Source organism: Marmota marmota, unplaced genomic scaffold (assembly GCF_001458135.2).
Source record: "Marmota marmota marmota unplaced genomic scaffold, marMar, whole genome shotgun sequence".
In the NCBI taxonomy this organism is placed as follows: domain Eukaryota; kingdom Metazoa; phylum Chordata; class Mammalia; order Rodentia; family Sciuridae; genus Marmota; species Marmota marmota.
In genome coordinates, this window is record NW_026000229.1 from 30,569,749 (window position 1) to 30,583,671 (window position 13,923).

At 35.1% G+C, this 13,923-nt stretch overlaps 1 protein-coding gene across 7 annotated transcripts in view; it reads left to right on the forward strand.

Annotated features, from left to right (window-relative positions):
* The first annotated feature begins 241 nt into the window (after positions 1-241).
* The window catches only part of Cep152 (centrosomal protein 152), a 90,067-nt gene continuing 76,385 nt past the window's right edge, over positions 242-13,923 (forward strand). For 4 of the 7 annotated variants that reach the window (XM_048793738.1, XM_048793740.1, XM_048793741.1 and 1 more), the window contains exons 1-7: positions 242-348; positions 663-891; positions 5,820-5,913; positions 11,421-11,524; positions 11,754-11,826; positions 11,908-12,186; positions 13,243-13,405. In XM_048793738.1, the coding sequence (XP_048649695.1) occupies positions 5,827-5,913; positions 11,421-11,524; positions 11,754-11,826; positions 11,908-12,186; positions 13,243-13,405 (706 nt within the window). In that variant the 5' untranslated portion in view covers positions 242-348; positions 663-891; positions 5,820-5,826. Of the gene's footprint in view, positions 349-662; positions 892-5,819; positions 5,914-11,420; positions 11,525-11,734; positions 11,827-11,907; positions 12,187-13,242; positions 13,406-13,923 lie in introns of those variants that run through there. The other 3 variants (XM_015480688.2, XM_048793739.1, XM_048793742.1) reach the window with 3 other exon arrangements.

Genomic DNA, 13,923 nt, shown 5'->3' on the forward strand with positions numbered 1-13,923 from the left:
AGAAGACAAAGTAAAACAACAAAGGCCGGTGATAGCACCTTAGAGGACAAAAGAGTGAAATGCAAAAACTTTTAAGGCAAGAAGAGTTTGGTGGGGAAAACAGGGACTTTATGTGCAGCAGCGGGGTCACTGGGCTGTAGGAGTGGAAAGAACGCGAAACACAAGAAGAAGAGATCCATGTTAAGATGGAGGCAGAACTGGAGTTATGTTGCCATNCCCGAACCTGCCGGGCCCCGCCCACCAGGCGAAATTCTAGCGGGTGATTGAAGGAGGCGGCTGCTCTTCAAGAACCTCCGGGCTCCGTGGGTTTGTTTGTGACTAGGAAGGAGCCAGCAGATTAGAATCAAGGTAAGGGGGTTTGCTAGAAGTTGGTCTTCGGCAGGGGCTAGAGTTCCCCCGCGGTGACAGCGTCTGTGGCCTCCGGTGAATTTTGCTTCGCAACCGAGCTTGGGGTTTGGTTTGGAGGGGTTGCGGGGTTCTTGGGATTTGGTTAAAGCTTCCCGCCGGGCTGACCTGCCCCCTCCCCAAATCGTGCAGTGGTGGCCTGCCCTCGGGTTACGGGGGTTCAGCTTTTGACTTTTAAGTGTCATTGAGACCTCTTCAGTCTCCCAAGATCCTACTTAGAAGTGACATCTGGGAAGCTCTCCTCGTCTCCTTTCCAGGCTGCTGGAGTCGCCTGGAGACTCTTCCCTGACGACCCCCACCGGTGGTCACCTTGGTGCCCCGCCTGGCTCACAGTGGGTGCTCTGTGCACGTGTGTTGACCGAGTACAAGTGACGCTGGCACCCAAAGCTAGCAACCTAGGCTTCCTGGGATCCGTCCGTGCAGCTTTTGATCTCGTGGTACCTACCTGTTTGATGTCCCGTGGCTGACGCCCAACCGAGTTCTTTGGTAAGGTCATTCATTTATGCAAGGCCATGCATTTATGTATTAATTCAGCCTGTGGGTGCCTTCTGTGCATTAGGATCACTCTCTTCTTCCTCTGCTTATCTCGAATTGATGTGTCCAAGCTGCTGTCATTAGTACTGAACACAATGTTGAAAACAGATATTGTCATCACTTATTCATTTTGTTTTTCCTACCATGTCCTTTGTAAACTTGAACAATGCTTGGTAAATTGTTGAATGAAGAGGCCTTTATAGCCAGGTGTTGCAGGTCTACAGCAGGCTAGTGTACTCTGGCTATTTCCATTCTAGAAGGGAAGTTAGCAGGTAAGCAAGGAAGTAGAATTTTCTAATTTCCAGGGCAACTCTTATAACCAGTTCTGGGGCACCTAACCCTTTCTGTCTTGTACTCAAGAACTGGAGTTTGATTTAAGCTGATTTTCACCATATACATCTATGATACCAGGCAGTTTACAGATGATTACATTCAACTGATAAGAGAGGCTGAAGGTGAAGCCATAAGAAAAGTATCAGAAATGCTGTCTGAAAGTGCAAAGAAGTGACTAATTTCATGGGGTAGTTGTGGTAAGATTTGGGAAGACATCTGGCAGAGGGTGTTATTTTCATCCCAGAGGAGGTTGTATTATTGTAATATGCAGGTTGTACATTCACCTTTTCTTAGAATACTGTTTTTACCCTCATTTCATTAATGAAGGAATGGTGGCAGTTTAAGATTGCACAGCTGATAAATAGAAGAGCCAAAATTGAGCCCAGGTTGTCTGAATGGGTTCCCTCATTCTTCAGCCACTTACACCATATTGTGTCCTTTGAGATCTATTTCTGATCTAAAGCCTGTTTTTTCTGTAAAACCTCCTTAAGCCTTCCTTTGTTAGACATGTTAATTTGTGCTTTGTATTTTCCCCTTTGATAGAATTTATTACAATGTATCATTGTAATTGTTAGTTGCAGCATTGTCTCCCTAAGAGAGCGAGCTCCCCTTGACTGGTAGGTGCCATATCTTAGGTGCATATAGGATATATTCTGGCACACAGTAATGTTCAATAAAATTTTATTAAAATAATGAATTCCAATAGGTAACATGCATATATTCTATTAATTTAGCAAACATTTGTGTGCCTACTATGACCAAGGAGCAGATACATTTAAAAAAAAATTTTTTTTAAATAGTTTTAAAGAGACAGAATGCCTTTGTTTATTTTTATGTGTGCAGAGGATCAACCCCCATGCTAGGCAAGCACTCTGCCACTGAGCTACAGCCGCAACCTGGCAGATATATTTTAATTCTGCCTTTAGGGTGCTTAGTTTGTTCAATGAGGTAAAAAAAAAAAAAACGTACTTTTGCTTTGTAACCTTTAGCCCAACTAAACACATACTGTTTTTCTTGTTGCAAGGAGGGCAAAGAAAATATAACCAGGGACAACAAAGTGAGTGTTCGATTAGATAACTGTGTCAGAGAACTGTCTAACCTAAGAACAGAACAGATATTCATTTTATATATCTTGTTAATGGATTCTCTATTTTAGGATGAGAATCTTACCTAGATTACGATATTTTTTAAAAAGCATATGTGTACTTCTTCATGTTGATTTTTTAAAATGGTCTGTCTTTTGAGTCAATAAATATAGCAATATTTTTTATTTTTACTAGTGGTATAGTATTGCCAAATTAATTCAAAAGTAATTTTTTATTAGGGCAATACTTTTGTAAATGTTCATTTAAAATATATTAATTGATAATTTTCAAAATGGTTTTAGCAGTTTATATTTTTGCCAGCAATTTATGAGCCATACACAATAGCCAATACTAGGGGTTACACAGTTTGAGATTTTTTTCAATACAGTGATTGAAAATGGCATTTTGTTGATTAAATGACACTTCTTTGAATTCTTCATGAGTTCAGCATTTTTTTCAAATTGACTAAGCACTAACATGTTATTTACATCATGTCACTGCCCATTTTAAAATTGAGTTGTCTTTTTCTCATTTTCTTGCAAAAATGATCTGTTAAGATCTTGTTTTGCAAATATTTTTCTCATAATTTTTTTCTGACTTTGTTAGTATTGCATTTTTTTGATACTTAATATTTATTAATTATATCTTTTGCTTTATACTCATTCTGTGGTTAGGTTTTCAATCAGTTTTTTTCCTTATGGTTTCTGGATTTACTATCATGCTAAGAGTATGTGTGTGTATTTAATATAGTCTTTTATTCTGGATATTATAGTAAAGTCTCTGATAGTGGTTATAGTGATGATTAAAGTGTCAAAGAAAAACATTAGCTTTTACTTTTAAATTTCAGTTATTTCAGTAAAAGTACTAATTTCCTTTTAGTCTTTTTTTAAAACCTCATTAAGTTGATCAGATTTCTCTTTATGCCAAAAATTGTCTCTTAAGGTCTCTGATAGTTTGCACTTTTTAGAAGGAAATCTTATTTATACCTTTTCTTCCCCAGTGGGGGAGATTTGGTCTTTTCAGATACTAATGGCATGGTTTAAATTTAAAATGTCATTTTAAGAAAATGCAGTTTTGTCTTTTATTCTCTTCACTTAAAAACACATTGTGGAATTAATCTATTTCCTGAGAAAAAGTAGTTCAGTATTTAATATTGTTCCTTTATTTAACAATAGGCTCTTGTAACCTTCAAAGTTCCTTTTCAATATTCAACTTCAATTAATGACCAATTAATAAAGGTTGGGGGAAAACCCCTCTCTTCTTTTTCTAATATAGGAGAAATTAATCCAAATTTTATATTCTGGGTTGTACTTGTAGTTAAATGAAAGAAGAGGCAGGGAATATAGTAAGCTGAATTTAGAAGCAGCAAGGATTCATGGTTATCTTTAAGGGCCAGCTTAATCTGATCTCTTTATGGTGATAGAGTTTACCTGGGCTGGGATTTTAATTATCTGTATATACTATAGTCTTGATATCTACTTGCAGAGTGAAATAAATCGTAGAAACAGGAGATTATGTGTTTTCCTCTCACCCTTTCAACTACATTGTAGGCTTGTTACCATATCCAGATCTTAATCTTAGGCTGGTACATAAGAGAATTCTTGTAGGTGCTAAATGAAGACAAGGATTTAGATTCCTCAAGCATATAGTTTTCCTCTTAGTGAAAGAGTGCTTATATGTTCCTTCTCCCTCTAGTACTGGCACAAGAGTAGAAAAGAGTAAGTATGGCTGGCCTAAGGAGCAGATGCTGGGAAGGTTAAACTTGACATGAAAAGTTCAAGTTGATAAAAGTTGATTAAAAAGGATTTGGATGCAGATACCAAGAGAAGAAAGAATGAGAAGGTGGGGTGGAAATTAGAGGCTGGCCAAAAAACATCAGTCCTTGAAATAAACAACAATAACAAATAGGTATATGGGAATTTTCAGCGTAGAAATTCATATTTGTGTTAATGCCATATTCTGAAGTGCACATTTTAATTTCACATTTTAATATCCACAAAGTATGATGTGTCATAATTTAATTGACTGCTTTTTTTTAATGGTACAAATGGAATTATCATCATATAATCAAGCGTACCTTAGGTTTGATTTAATGGGATATCTTTTGGTGTTGGACTGTTGTGATATAATTCTCAATTCTTAACACAGGGAGTTAAATATTTTTTCTTACTTAAATTTTTTCTTTTTTTCCTTCCTTCCTTCCTTCCTTCCTTCCTTCCTTCCTTGGGATTGAACCTAGGGCTTTGCCCATGCTAGGCTAGTGCTCTGTCCCTGAGCTATATTCCCAGTGACTTTTCATTTATTTTGACAGAGTCTTACTAAGTTGTCCAGGTTTGTCTTGAACTTGAGATTCTCCTGCCTCAGCATCCTGAGTAGCTTCGATTACAGGCTTGTACTACCACACCAAGCTAAGGAAGATAAATTCTGTATAGAAAATGCATTTCGATTGCTGGGTCTCTGTGCTTTTTATTTGAATTCCAGTTTAATGATAGTTTAGAGCCTGAAGGGTGTAGTGAGTGAGTTGTGGCTCAGACTCACATCAAAGTGCATTTCATTGGCATGAAGAGCACTGGACTGAGTGGTGGACCATATTAGGTAGGCCAGGTAATGGATGATACCTGGTTACTTTTTTTGGTCAGAATTGTTCAGAGTTTTGAAATTCTGGGAATTCTAGATATAGTGTCAGGATCCCTAAGTGTAATTTAATAATCAACAGTCTTTCTAAGTGTGAGTAGTCAAAAATGCATCTCCAGTTGTTGCTTCTGCCACACAATAGTGACTGTTCCTCAGGGAGCTTTTGCTGTTGCTTTTGGAATTGGAACCTCACAGTGGCATAGCTTCTGGTTTCCCATCTATCTTTCCTTAGTATTTTGCTGGAACCTGATTGTATCAAGTTTGCAAGCAGAACATTTAACACTTAGATTTCTGTTGTGTACTCTATAATGTTAGCAGATTGTAGTGGTTTCTGGGTAGCAATATTAACTCAGGATTTAGGAACTCACTTTTTGTAAAGTATGAAATTTGGATTTGTGTTGTTCAAAGAATGAAGAAAATTACTACCTGTGCCATACATCAACTTGAAAGTTTTGTTTGAACTTGTTAATAAGATTTTTGTGTTTGGCACTCTTCTATTTCATTATCATTATTTTACTTTTTTGCTCAAGCAAAAATTCTGTGTAAATTATACTTTCCAGGCCATTAGAAAAAAATTATTTGTACTTTTATTACCTATTTTCATTTAAAATTTTTTGAATTGCTGCATGCAGATATTTTCTATGGATCAGAATTAATTTGTAAGAGCTCTCTTTATATTTGTAATACTGTTTATCATACATGAGTTACACATATTTTTTTCCCAACCTGTTGTCTTTTGACCTGGGGTATGGCAGTTTTATTATGTAGTTTTGTTCTGGGGAGATTTTATTGGCTATTTAGAAATCAAACATCTTCCCCTTCCCATAGGAGGACCATGTCATTAGACTTTGGCAGTGTGGCACTACCGCCACAAAATGAAGAGGAAGAATATGACAAAGAAGATTATGAAAGGGAAAAAGAGGTGAGTTACTCAAAAAAAGGACCCTAGGCCCAATCTTTAACAATTTGTACTTAATGATAAAAATTATATCATCTTGTGTCATTTTGAAGGGATTTATAATTCTTAAAAACAAAAACACAACAATACAACAAAATCCTAACACCTGAAGGCTACTTGGACTTGAGAAGGTAGATGAGTGGAATGCTTCTTTCTTTGAGAGAAGAATAAAACACAACTTAGTGTTGCCATCAGATAAATAGTTCAATTCTTTAAGAATTTTTGTTTAGGAGACAATGACTGGCTGTGGAAGGAGAGGCCAAGTTTCTGTCTTGGAACAGAAAATGGAGTCTTCAGGACGTTTACAGATGAGTGGCAGACAGTAAACAACCGAATAAAGTAATTTGAGTAAGTGCTGGTATATCACTGGTTACCCAGTGAATAGGCCATTCTCAAATTCCAATCTCCATATCATCCTGATCAGCTGTACAATTATGATCTTGCTTTTGCCAATTCTGTTCCATCCATTGTTTGCATTGAAGATCAGTTGGAGAAAGTGCATTTAGTCTTCAGAAAAGGAAAGGACTTCCTAAATAAGTGACTTAATAGTCACAGGACATTTACAGCAAATGGAATCTCAAACCACAGACTACAATGAATAGACTCATATTTCAGACAAAAGCCTTCAATCATTTTATAGAAAAGTAAGGCACTATAATAATTTTTAAATTGCTGTACCTATGGTATACTGGTATATATGGCAACATGGTATCTATCATGCCAGTATTCATATCAATTAATTATTGCACATTATTCATATTCCTCACAACTTACTGGAGCATAATTTCTTGGTGTACCATTTGAGAGCTACTGTTGTAGTTGTCCTTGCTACTCAGTAGACCTCATTCAGAATATTTTAGGCAAATGTTTACAAGTAAAATATATAAAGCTGGGCCACAAAAGAAGAATTCAAAAGCTCTTTTATTAACTCGTCCATAATGTAACAATGTGGCTTTACAAAATGCTTTTCACCTAAAGTTGCCTACAGTGTGATTTCACAGTTATTACAGATATGCTTGTGGTTATGCTTGAGATAAGAATGGTTGTTATAAGCATCTATTGATAAAGCCATAGCTTAAGGTAGATTGTCATTTGGGATTGTCACAGTCTGTTGAAGTATACATGTATTTTCTGTAATGTCACCAGAAGTAGCTCTGTGATAATTGTTTGTTCCAGATAGTACAATTATGTATGTATGTACATATATATTCTGGAACTGGTAGTTTGGGGCAGAAATAACTTAGTAATCTGTGCTGTCAAGATAAATGCTCATGATGGCTCATTTAATGATGATATTTATATATTTGAAAGTGATCTTGGTAAAAAGGGAGGTGATTTAAGTAGCAGATAGCAGTCAGAACCTTGAACCTGGTAATGCTGCTGTGGGTCCTCTTAGTTTTATATTGGTACTTCTCTTCTAATAGAATAATAAAGTTTCATTGAGCCTTGGAATTGTGTATTTTAGAGGTAGATTTTCTAATCAGTACCTTTTCCACATTTTAACTGCCTTGCTTTGATGTACTTATAGAAACATTTTTTTATTTTGTTTCCACTAGAGGGGGCTAGTGTTTATTTACATTCCATATTATTTGATTTATTTAGTGAGATTTTCTTGTCATTCCCCAGATAGTTCAAGAAGCAAATGGTTGTGTCTTGATATTATATATATTTTTAATCCATTTCTTATACCTTATCTGGATTATGTCTTGTGAGTTTTTCCCAATGCTATACAGGTATCTTTAAAGGAATATTGAATGATCACTGTCTGGGTTGAAACTTAATTGTATACAAACAGGTAGAAATAGTGTCATCCAGTAACCAACTTCATGTCATATTGAAGAAGAGGACAGTGGAAATGGGGAGATTCAGACTCTAGGTTCCAGCTCTGCACTTGACCTGTGTTTCCCTGGCTTGCCCTTCATGTTTTCTGGACCTTGGTTTGCTTGCCTTTAAAATGAAAAACTTGACATGGAGGAACTCCAGTGATTGCTCTTGGCCTACAATACTATTATGCACCATTTATAGTGTGGCTCATACTTGTCTAATAAATGTTTCTCTTTCAGATATACAGCAACCTAGACCAGGTCTCCCCTACTTACACTATGGAATTTAGTTTAGCTGATGAAATGCTTCCCCCACACCTTGCATCCGAACATAGCATAATTCATAAACTAAAGGTATAGCTGCCAAGTTATTCTGGTCCTTTATCATTCCTATATTGGACCTTTTCAAAGTATGTTTTAAACTTGGTTCTTTGATTAAAATAGATTCTGCTTAGTGTGTATCCATGAAAGCCTTATTTTATAATTCATTTAAAAAAATACCAGAATCTCTTCAGAAGTGCACTTGCCAGGTTGCCTGCTCCAAGGGTAGATGACTGTTGGTTACTCCATTTGTTGTTTTTCTCTTGGGAGAAAATGTATTGTATGGTTTGTCATCTGAGAACTTCTGTTTTCATGAATACCAGGGGATTATAGGCTCTGAAGACAGTCTGTTTAGTCAATTTAAGTGGAAAATCCTAACAAAGGGCTGACATATTGTCTGTTTTACATTCACTGCTGAACAGAAGTTGTTGATGAAATTCTTTGAGTTAAATGCCCTCTTTTTCTTTTTAGGAAATAAACATGAAGTAATAAAGGAAGAGGAGTTTATAGAATGATTTAGAATGTGTTTTAGTAGAAGCTTTAACAATAACATATTCTCTTTTTTCTAGGGGAGGTATCTCTTAAATTACTAAACTCAGTCGATAGACAATAATATCCCACTGAGAAGATTGCTACTTGCAGTCAAAAAAACAGTCTGTTGAATTCGAAATTAATGAGGGATTAAATCTTGTCATTTATAAGGATTATTAATTTTGTCTTTCAGTATGTATTTGGAAGGTGGCAGATCTAAATGAGGAAAATTTAGTTTCTAAAATTCTCTATTTATTATCATGGATAGGTCAATATGGCAATTTTGTGTTTGGTGGCACAAGGTTTAATGACCAAAAGCAAAATCTATTTGACAGTGAATAGGAGGAGGGCACACTTTGATCCTGAGCAATGGAGATGTTGAGGGTGGGATTTTGTTCCTGAATGACTTTATTAGAAGGACTTCATCTCATTTCATTTCTCTCTGTCCTGAAAGTTATAGAAGCTAAGGAGGAGGATCCAGCCAAACCAAAGAACTTGATGGAGAAATTTTTTGAAGATGAACTAAACTGTTTAAAAATGTTAGCATATATGTAAAAATATAAGACTCTAGATACTACAGGGATGAGTTTTGTTTTTTTAAATAGCTTTAATTATTATTTATTTATTGTTATGTGGTGCTGAGGATTGAACCCAGCGCCTCACGCTTGCTAGGCAAGCTCTCTATCACTAAGCCAGAACCCCAGCCCCGAGGGCTGAGTTTTCTAGTTAGCAAGTTAATCTACAGATCCAGAAGCATTTTGATCAGCTGATTTCTCACACTCAACTTAATTTTCTTCCATGGATGCCAATTTTGTGATATCACAAAGAAAGCAACAGTAACTGCTTAATTATTATGTAGCTATTTCTGTCTTTGTGAGGCAGGGGGAAATGAATGGTTCCAATGTCTTTGGCAAGGTTCCCCTGAATTATAAGGCCATGTACTTGCACCTCACTAAAGGTTTAGAAGAAAATATTCTTTCTGTTCAGGAATCCTTACTTGATGTAAGTATGAAAGATTGATTTTATTGTTATGTTCTCTTGTGTAACATGTGAGGTAGTGTTTTTCCATAAAGTAGTGATGCTTAGTTCGGACAGAACAGGTTGAGCTACTTTTGAAAGACATCATAGATATTTATTTTTTCCCTAGTACATTGTCTTGTTAGCATGGTTTTGCTACCTTTCACTTGAGGCAAGTAATATTCTTATATATTGATGTATTTTATTTGTAGTGTGTTGTTTTTTATTCTTTATAATTTTTGATCAACTCTGATGTGTCTATCACTAAAGTGGCAAACTGATTTTCAACTACCCTGCATGAGCAGATAGGCAAGGATTTGGGCGTTAATATTAGTATTAAGCAGATTTAAAGGTGAAGATAACTTTTCATTGAAATGCATTTTTCTTTTGTTTCATCTTTAACCAATCAAATTCACTGAGAAAACTTTTTTTTTTTAATCCAGGAATATCAGAAATATACGTGGAAATAAGAAAGTATCTACTTCACATACTCCATTCTCATTTCCAAATTTTATTTCACCACAACCTAACAATTTGGGACATTTTTTTCAGAACTTTTCTAAGAATATATTTAATTTCGTTTTTACCGAATGTTTTAAGAAAGTTTGTAAAAAAAATTCTAAGCCCAATACTCAGATATGAACTGCAGCTACGTTCCATTTCTTTTATAGTAGTGACAGAGAAAGTGGAAAACAAAAGCAAAAAAGAAACAAAAACCTGCCACAAACCAAAGAACATCTCATTTTTTCTCCAAGGTTTTACAGAGTATTTAATGTCTTTAAAAATCACTCATTACATAATTTTATGGGATTGAATTATGCACTTTGGAGAGGGACTTAGTCAACTTGTTAACTGGTGCTTAATTTCTTAAAGAGAAGTCATTATAAGCAGTCCCCTTACAAACTGTTTAGTAACATAATATTTGAATCTTCTAATTGTTACAAATTTTAAGACACTGTGTTGGGACATGAAGAAAGACAATTACCCATCTTGAAATTCGACAAATTTTTCTTTTTATCACAATTTATCTCGAAACTTGAATGGATCTATTTTATCTCTCTAGTTCATGTAGGCAGAATGTTAAGAAGAAGATTTTCCTAGAATAAAATTGGAAAGCAAAGTCAGATTATTTTATGTTGGTATTCTGCTTTTGAGAATGCTATTGTAGAAAGTCCAAATCTTTTGGCCCTCTTTTTACTCAAATGTCTTATTATAGTCCAGAGTATTGTATATCTTTTCATTACTGGAATTATATAACTGACTACTAATTAATTACTCCCAACAGGGTTTCTCTCACATTGTGGGAGCTTATGGACTTTTAGGCCACCTGCTGCTGCCTGCTATTCTTACCACCTAGGCAAAGTGCATCTGGCAACTCAGATTCCCTGTGGGATGTCTGATTATCAAGTCCCCAAGGTCTAATAAGGGGCAAAACAGGACTCTGCAATGCAAGTCTTCCCTTTGACAACATAATATAATGATTGTACCATTTTTATGACTTGCTATACTACTATAAAAAAGTTTTTCAATTCTGCTGTAATGTGTGTGTTTTTAAATCTAAGACCTTTGTAGAAAAAAGTAAAGCCTTCTAACATAAATCCTGATATTATGCATTCCTTTTTCCTTAAGTGAGATGATGAACATAATTCATGTGGAATTTAAGAAATTAGTTAAATGGAAGAATTAAACTTCCATGGCTTGTCACTTGCTGTTCCAAGGCAGCTTTGGTTGGCATCTTGGGTTTAGTCAGTGATACTGATGTGGACTTTTCTGACTCAGTTGCAGCAATTGCTCACCGACCTTCCTCATGATATGCTGGATGATGAGCTCTCCTCCTCTGAACTTCACTTCTCAGACTGTAGTATGGACGGCACAGAAGAAGAGTAAGGACCTAAAATCACGAGATTTTCCTTGCATGTTGCAGTTTATGTATTTTTTTTTTTTTTTTTGGTTCTTGCTGGTAATAATAATGTAAGCAATTGTAAAAATTGTTAATTCTTAAATTAAGTAAAAATTGAAGGGGAAAAAACAAATATAAGAATCTTTGGGTTCTCTGTGTTTATGTCTAAATAAATGATAGGCTTTAAATCTAGAGTATTGATTTTTCTCAAGACTGCATCCTTCTGAGCAATTGGAGATGAACTGGAACAAGCATCAAATTCTGCCCAAATCTCAAAGTATAAATGTAAGTATCTGGTGTGATCATGACTGTGAATGAGGGTGGGAATAGATTTTAGTGCTTTTATTTTACCCTGTCATCTAATAGCACTATAATGAAATTCAGGGCTTATATATTGGAGAAAAAAGTGGCAATGGCTGGGAAGAGAATCAAAATAAAACTGAAGACCGACATCCTGAGTACCATCCCAAAGAAGATGGAGATGAAGGTGGGAGTGGCTATAGTCCTCCAAGCAAAAATGAACAGACTGATTTGTATTGCCTTCCTGAAAACTTCAGGCCTTATACCAGTGGTCAGAAGCAGGAATTTAATAACCAACCAACCAGTGTAGTTAAATTTTCTGATCCTCAGAGGAACCATTTTCAGGTATTGTAAGAATTTGACTTTTAAGAATTTGTGTGTACATGCATTTGCATGATGTATGCATGTGTTTAAGAAATGCATGTAAATACGATGGTAAGATGATTTATTTTAACTACAAGAATTTCTGAGGGTACAAATATTCAGCTGAATTAGTCATGCTATCTTCTGTTTACAATCAAATGTAATTATGATCTTAAATCAAAAGTTTAAAATAGAAGCTTTTTGGAAACAGTTATTTAAACATTAAAAGTGAAGTATGCTATAGAAATAACTGTCCTTCACTGCTGCTTCTGGCTCTGCTATTTCAGTGTGCTTCAGTTAAAAGTATGTTTAGGTGTCTTGATAATAGGGTTTAAAGCAGTAATTTTATAGATTACAGCATTTGGTTTCCTCAATTTTCTTGCTTGCTACTCTTATAACAAATTTTAAGTCAAACACTTCAAAGCTAATGCCTGTTTTGTGTGGTGTTATAGTAGTAGACAGGATGAATTAACACACTTTGTTTTTACTGTGAGCAAGTTTAATGAAGTAAGACCTCAGGATATACAGTTAGTTGCTTTGCTTCATAGAATTTTCCAATGACAACAAATGCCTCACTTTGCCAATTGCTATTCTGTGTCTCTCAATGACAGGATGATTTTTTTGGTCCAATTAAGGTGGCTATTTTTTCTCAATTCTGTTTCTGGACAATGTTACTCATTCTATAACTATTGAATATTTATTATGTATAAGGCATTGTATCACATGTTCTTGTTATTAGGTGCATTTTTATATTCCCTAGATGTTGAAATCATCTAAATCATTTGTAATAAAATATTTGTGTATAATTTCATTGGGATTTGAGTTTTATTTACAAAATTGTACAAAATTATGTGTTCAAAAGTACAATGAAGTATTCAATAACAATAAGCACTGTTTTTGAGCAGAGATGTCTGTAAAAAAATTCATAATGATACCACAATTAGCTTCTATAGCATAAAATTAAGGTGTCTAATTAAGAGAATTTTGGAAGAGAAGGCCAAATACTAATTGTTCATTTCATTTGTCATTTTATAATAGCAATTTGGTTCATCACAAGGTCCCAGTTGTCAAGCTTTGGCGCCATATAAAGTGAAATATAAACCTTATCAATCTTCTGTCCAAGATAACTTACCAGTCCAGGAAATAGCAGGAAGTGACACACTTGAAGGCCTGCAACAACAATTCCTAGGAGCTAGTGAAAGTAGGTATTACATTTATAGTTATTTCTAAATAACATAATTGGGAAGTTTTGAACACTGAGTAGATATCTGAGCATATTCAAGAATTATTATTTTTTTAAGCATGACAATAGAACTTCTGTGGTTGATATTTCAAAGAGTATTTTTAAAGCTCTATACTGAAGTATTTGTGAATAAACTGATAGAAAGTCTAGAACTTACTTCAGAACAATGTGTTGGGTAGGAGTATAGATGAAGCAAAACTTGCCATGAATTCGTAATTGTTGACTGTTCCTGGGAAATGGGCGTATGTGGGTTCATTGTGCTATTCTTTCTACTCTCATATTTTTGAAATTTTACATAATTAAAAAGTTAAAAGAAAGAAAAATATAGATATGTTTTAAATTTTGTATTGGGGATTGAACCCAGGGTGCTTAACCTCTGAGCCACATCCCTAACCTCTTTTTATATATATATATACACACACACACACACACACACACACACACACAAATATATATATATATATATATATATATAT